This window comes from Lactuca saligna, chromosome 4, assembly GCF_052625555.1.
Source record: "Lactuca saligna cultivar CGN05327 chromosome 4, ASM5262555v1, whole genome shotgun sequence".
Lineage (NCBI taxonomy): Eukaryota > Viridiplantae > Streptophyta > Magnoliopsida > Asterales > Asteraceae > Lactuca > Lactuca saligna.
The window spans coordinates 313,553,490-313,560,205 of record NC_136420.1 but is presented as its reverse complement, the minus strand read 5'-3'; the positions used below and the strand labels follow the sequence as shown (position 1 = coordinate 313,560,205).

The 6,716-nt window shown below is 32.3% G+C and overlaps 1 protein-coding gene across 2 annotated transcripts; it reads right to left on the bottom strand.

Annotated features, from left to right (window-relative positions):
• Window positions 1-1,801: 1,801 nt before the first annotated feature.
• LOC145043992 (microtubule-destabilizing protein 60-like) lies at window positions 1,802-4,027 on the bottom strand. 2 transcript variants are annotated; one of them, XM_078992794.1, is made up of 7 exons: window positions 3,171-4,027; window positions 3,034-3,079; window positions 2,850-2,945; window positions 2,633-2,752; window positions 2,383-2,541; window positions 2,209-2,303; window positions 1,802-2,101 (listed from the first exon to the last, which is right to left on the bottom strand). In XM_078992794.1, exons 1-7 carry the CDS (start codon window positions 3,896-3,898, stop codon window positions 2,062-2,064), a joined length of 1,284 nt encoding a protein of 427 aa, XP_078848920.1. In that variant the 5' UTR covers window positions 3,899-4,027; the 3' UTR covers window positions 1,802-2,061. The 2 variants fall into 2 exon arrangements, with proteins under 2 accessions (XP_078848920.1, XP_078848919.1); XM_078992793.1 differs by having other exon boundaries at window positions 1,802-2,106; window positions 3,171-4,025.
• Between the last annotated feature and the right edge of the window lie 2,689 nt (window positions 4,028-6,716).

Below are 6,716 nucleotides of genomic sequence, written 5' to 3'. Positions count from 1 at the left end.
CCAATTCATATATATATATATATATATATATATATATATATATATATATATATATATATATATATATATATATATATATATATATATATATATATATATATATATATATATATATATATATATATATATATATATATGAACTGTTAATTGTTTTTAGTGTTTATACTTTTAATAACATTATATTAGTCATTTGATTGTATTAGTCAATAGTTATTATCACGTTAAAGCACAATATTAAAATGTTACTTTAGCGCTATTTCAGTAGAATTTTTTTGTAAACTAAAAGAACTACGTAACTAATTTCTATACTACAAATCAAAATCCCGATGTTTTTGCTTATTTTTAAATCTTATAATAGAAAATTAAAAGAAGTTGATATATATCATTACCAATTTGTACCAACCAAACTTGGTACGGTACCGGTAACAATTTTTTTATACCAATTATAGTTGACACAGTATACGGTTTAGAGAAAAATAAATTGGTACCGTACTAATTCCACCCCTAATATTTTCTATGTTTTTTTAGTAATTTATGTTTTAAATGATTATGTTTTTTTAAGTAATTTAGATTTTAAATTTTTGTTTTTGAAATTAATGTAAAATGTTTTTAATTAATATTTATGTTTTTATTTTTGTTTAATAATTATTTTTAAAATTATTCTAATGTAAAAAAAAAAAAAAAAAAAAAAAACTTTTAAAAAAATGACATGGAGTGTTAACCATTTCCACGGATTAGCGGATTGGTAGTGAGTTTGTAATGAAGCTGATATGACGCTGATGTGACATCATTTTTTCAGTGTGTTGAGTATGATCATACCCTTTAACCTTACGTACGGATTCATAGTTTTAAATACATTCAAATTTAAAAAAAAAAAAAAAAACCCGTATAGTTGCAAAATTCTTACATTTACAAATATCCTCTCCCTATTTTAATAAATAAATAAGTTTAATTTCCTACTGACAAGTTTCACAATATTAGAAATCCTCATCAACCTATTAATTTTCCATTTTAAATTTTAAATTTTCCATTTTAATTATATTAAATTGATAATTGATTTTTTATTTCAAATTTTAAATTTTAAGTTTCACTCTAATTACATTAAATTAATAATATTAAAAAAAAAATTAATATATTATAAGGTGATATAATTTCATGTATTTATTTAAATCAACAATTATAATTTTATATAACTAAAAAATATCTCTTAATCAATAATTTATTTGAAACATCTGATTAATAATTTTAAGTTTTTACTATGAAAGTTTAGTTAATTTTATAAATGTGGTTCTCACGGATTATAAACTAGTAATAAAATAAGTTAAACAAAAACTTATATGTCAAAAGGTTTTAACTATCTTTTGCAAATTAGATCAAGAGCAAGTTTTTGTTCTATCTATTTGGTAGTTTGTCCCCCGTGTTATGGTAAAGATGGCCATTGTCTGGCTTGTGTGTTTGACATGCCTGTTACTCGAATTATGGCTCATGACATGCATTGGATTATGACACATAACAAGACCAAAGAAAAAGTAATGTGACTATGAGTATGACTCATGACATATATGAGTATGACTCATGACATGCATTGGACTGAAAGTGTGTCACACATATCAAGACAAAAGAAAAGGCAATGTACTGTGTGTATCGAAATTTTTTTGAAAAGGCAATGAGACTCATATGACATGCCAATATTGGACTTAGACTGATGTCAACTGGACAAATTTTTTTGAAACCCATAATATTACATCATCATAGAAAGGAAACATAATTTCATAAGGCAAACACATAAATGGAGAATTCATTAGAAAATGACACATCTGTGTACCCTTTTTTGTAAACAAATCAAATATCCTTCAACCAAAACTGCAACCTTAATTGCATCATTTACACAAAAATCAAGAAGAAAAAAAATATTATTGTTTTGGCAAACAATTGACGAAATTACCCTTTTTCACCACCACTCCCCCTTTAAAAATAATCCCAACAAGTCACCTCTGCTGGCATTGAACATGCATATCACTCCAAGACATACAACACTTCATCTTCTTATGGTGAGGGTGATCATGAAACTTTGGTTCTTTTGGTATTGTTGGTTGCTTTTCTGACCTTTAAAATAAAAAATATTAATAAAACATATAAGTATGTTGTTATTATTATGTGTAAAGATAATGTAAGTACATTGCTATTATGAGTTACATATTTAGTTACCTTCTTGGGATGAAAGGTCTATCAAAGTAAGGCATAGGTTGAGCCTTTGGTACAAGTTCCTTCCTTAACCTCTTTAATTCTTCCTCTTCTTCCAACTACATCAAAATTAAAGATTCATCAATGGGGTTGATTGATTGATTGATTTCAGTTTTCAAGCATTATGAGATTTTGTACCTTTTGCTGTTTTTCTCTTTCCAGCTTATATTGCTCAATATAAGAGAGCTTTTCATGCACATGATGATCAAACTCAGCACGCTCAACTGCCCTCACATCACTATGCAACACAAGATCGATGGGTTTTGTACTTTCTTTCACAGGTGGTTTCACCAGACACTGAGATTAGTATTACTCAAATTTGTGAGATAGTTTTTCAGATATGATTGTATATAATAAACTTGGAGAAAGATCTGAGAAATGTTCTGACCTCTGGTTCATCTGTAGTAAATGGGAGGCCTTGAGCAATGGGAATCCGTTGCTTTTGTTGTTGAATTATCATCTCCTGGACTTTCTTCATGAACTCTTCTTGTTTTGTTTGTCCTCTTTGCTGCAGATTCATGAGGAAATGTGCTCAATTCAAGAGGTTTATAAAAGGTATAAGAAGTTTTGTAACTTAAAGTGAACTGTAAAATGTAAATGCCAACCTCTGTTCTAAGCTTGAAAGGTCGCTGGGAGGTAGCCTTGAGTGTTCGTCTTTTCCATCTGCTGGCTCCAGAACTTGAAGATGATGAATCAGAACTCTGCATAGTCGAATAAAAGTTAATAAATCAACATAAACAAGAAGGAACGATCTCGATTTTAGAAAAACTGTGATGAACGATGACTTACGTTTCTTCTGCTTTGACGAACACCTCCTGAAATCCTGTTTGAAGTGCTAAAACGTAGAAATAAACCCATTTAGAATAGAAATTAAGCATGTTTAACAGAAATTTCATAACAGGGTTTTTAGATGATGATCAACCAACCTCCCATGGCTGCCATCAAGTGAAGAACGCAACCCTAGATTTTCTGCAGTGAGTAAAAGATCAGATGGGTTGAATGAAGTGGAAGAGAATCGTCTCTCAGGATTGCTGTTTGTCTGATCTTCGAGTTCATCCTCATTTGAATCTGGTAACGTGAGAATATTCTCGAAGGCCTTGACCAAATGCAAAACTCTTCCAGATCCAGGTTCAGGAATACTCTTTCTGGCTTCATCCAACAGTTTCTCCCTTCTCCTCTTATCACCGGACGTCTCAAAAACGTCGTCTTCTTCGGATTTTCCTTGAAGATCTACAGGTAAACTAGGGTTTTCTTCTTGAACAGCAACTTCACTCCGATTGAAAAACCCTTCCTGAGAAGCCCTAAGAGTCTCATAAGCAACACACAAACATTTGTCCGAATTACCGTTAGCCTTACACTTACAATCGACTGAAATCGGGGTTTTATCCTTGTCTCTCTTCGAATTCTTCTTCGCCACCACAAACTTCCTCTCCCGAATCTTGTTCTTGGGAGAAGGCGAAGAGATCCGATTAGGTTTCTTCATCGCCGATTTCTGGACGTTAGTCGCTGATTTGACTGAAGGGGAATTCAAGGCTTTCGGATTAGGGCTCGTAACGTTTGGGTTTACATTCTCTGGTAGCTTTGACTTGCTGAAATGCTTTGACTTCGACGGTGTCATTGGCACTGCTCCGGCGTTCTTGCCGTTCGGTTCCATCAGAAAATCGCCGGAATAAGGAGATAAGTTGTAGAGAGAGAGAAGACGGGGCTTGTGGGATTCAGTTTATCGGATGATCATCGACGGCGGAGAAAGAGTGGAAGAAAAAGAGAACGTTTGAGAGATATTGACGCTCTTAGTAACGGCTACTTTTGGATTTTTGGATCTTTTTAAAGTGTTGTCGTATTGACAAAATTATTTTAGGGTAAATTAACTAGGGGTGTTAGGGATGAGCAAATGGACTGGGGAACCGGTCGGAACCGGAACCCGATGGAACCGGTCGGGCCGGGACCGGGACGTTATTTTTGTGGATTTTTGGAACCGGGAATCGGTAGTAACCGGAACCGGTAGAACCGGCAAAAACCGGAACCGTATAATGCTATTTTTCAAGGACCGGTTCTAACATTTGAAGACACGACAAGAACCGGTAGAACCGGAACCAATAGAACCGCCGGGTCGGTTCGGTTCTTGATTTTGGCCGAAGCCGGTTCCCGGTTCCGGGCCGGTTCCAACCGGTTCGGTCCTTTTGCTCATCCCTAAGGGGTGTTGAACAGGTAATTTTTTCGGGTTTCGGGTAATTCGGGTCGGGTAATTCGGGTTTTTCATGTTAGAAAAATTACCCGTTACCCTACCCAAACTAAATTCGGGTAATTTTGGTTTGGGTAATTCGGGTATCGGGTCGGGTTTGGGTAATTCAGGTATTACCCGAAATATATAATTTTTTTTTGAATTTCACTTGAAAATAAATTTAATAAACTAAATATGTCGTGCTTTATTAGTCTTTTTATATAAACAAACGAGACATAAACGAAGTTACTCAAGCTTTGAACATTGAGATTTTTTAGTCAATAAATCATGAGATATCAAGTAATTTTTTAACAACTTAATCTAATCTAATAAGATGTTAAAAAAACAAATACCTAAAGATCTTAATTTAAAAGTTTAAAATGTTTAAGATAAATGTAGCCATAAGTTTTGCCATGTTCTAAAGTTTCGTCAAGATAATGAGTTTGTTAGTTGCAATAAAAACTATAATCAAGAAAACAGTTAAGCTTTAAAGAACGTGATGATATTTAAAAATTACTTTTAATATTATTAGTGTTGTACTGTCATAATAAATATATTTATGTTTTACAATAATGATATACTTTAAGCATGATCAAATATCTGCTATATTGTACAAGCTCTACAAAAAAAAAAAAAAAAAAAAAATTAAAATTAAAATAATTTGGGTAATTCGGGTATACCCGAAACCCAAAAAATGTACCCTTTACCCTACCCGAAAAAATCGGGCGGGTAATTCGGGTATACCCGAAACCCAAAAAATGTACCCTTTACCCTACCCGAAAAAAAATCGGGTAACCCGATTACCCGGAAAAATTTACCCGTTACCCGATTTACCCGACTCGATTTACTCGATACCCGAAAAAATCGGGCAGGTAATTCGGGTAACGGGTATTTTCGACAGGGCTAAAATTAACGGTTTTGAGTAGTCTTTACGTTTGGTCTCTATAAAGAATTTTTAACTCGGACAGTTTTTATAATTTGTTTTTGTTTTGAGGCTGGTCCCTAGAAGACATGAAATCACATTTATATCATTTCTTATTTTATTGTTTATTATTATCTTATTAGAAAAAAATATTTTAAATAAAAAATTATGTGTAGGCTTATCCCAACTCATTATGCTTTCTAAATGGTTGATACAGGCATCCTTTTTCTTCTTCTTTCTTCTCTTCAATCACCAATATTAATATTGTCATATTTATACACATTTTAGGCAATATGTTAATACATTTTTATTAATATTTTGGTTATTTTCAAAGATATATGGTACTTATAAGAGTTAATTGTAATGTGCAGCCAAAATGAGCAATCTTGAGGAATAAGGACCAAAAGCGACAATGATCGGAACTTAGAAGGATTGGAGCTTAAAAGCTGAAATTTTCAACCAAAAGACGACCTCACAACGTGAGGAATCATATCCTACGACGTGAGTGATAACTTTCTAGAAGATAAACATCCGGAGGCCAGAATCCGTGTTTGATACAGATTATGACTGAGATCATGACGTAAGCAGAGTAATTTCTAAAAACTTTATATATCCTTAGCACTTACGATTTTGGGAGAAGCTAGATATTTGTAGGTTTTAGAAGACGATTTCTGAAGAAAAATAAGCCAGAGAAGTCAAGTTTTAGCACCCAAGGAAGAATAAGAAGTTGAAGATCATAACTTTCACTTTTAAGTTGGTACAATTGACTATGTTTTTAATCATTGAATTTGTGTGTTTGAATTCAGCCATGAGTAGCTGAATCTAGACGCTTCTGTTTAGCTAGATGAAACTTCAACTCATGGTTTGGTTTATTAGTTATGGATCTTACTAGTTTGTTAAATGCTTATGTTTGATTGTTAATACCTAACATGCTAATATTTGATCCTTAAATTGCTTGAATTCATGTTTTGTGTAGCTTAGTGAATATTAAGTTACATGAACTTGACACCTAGTAATTTAGTGACCATTAGATGACTAGAGTTAGGATCGAACCAATCTTAGATAAGTAATTAATGTTATTAAATTTAATTGTGATGGAGAACATATATTGTGACTATAATTGTGTTTTTTAATCAATCTTACATAGCTCCATTCATAATTCATAATTGATTATATGTTAAATTACGTGTGACCATGCATAGTTCTACATGAATTAGTTAGATATTAGTATATTTGGACTTAAATTATTAATAATATAAATATCGGTAACCAACGTGAATTATCCATAATTAGTAGCTAACCATTGAGGAGAAGTGGATTCAAACTAAA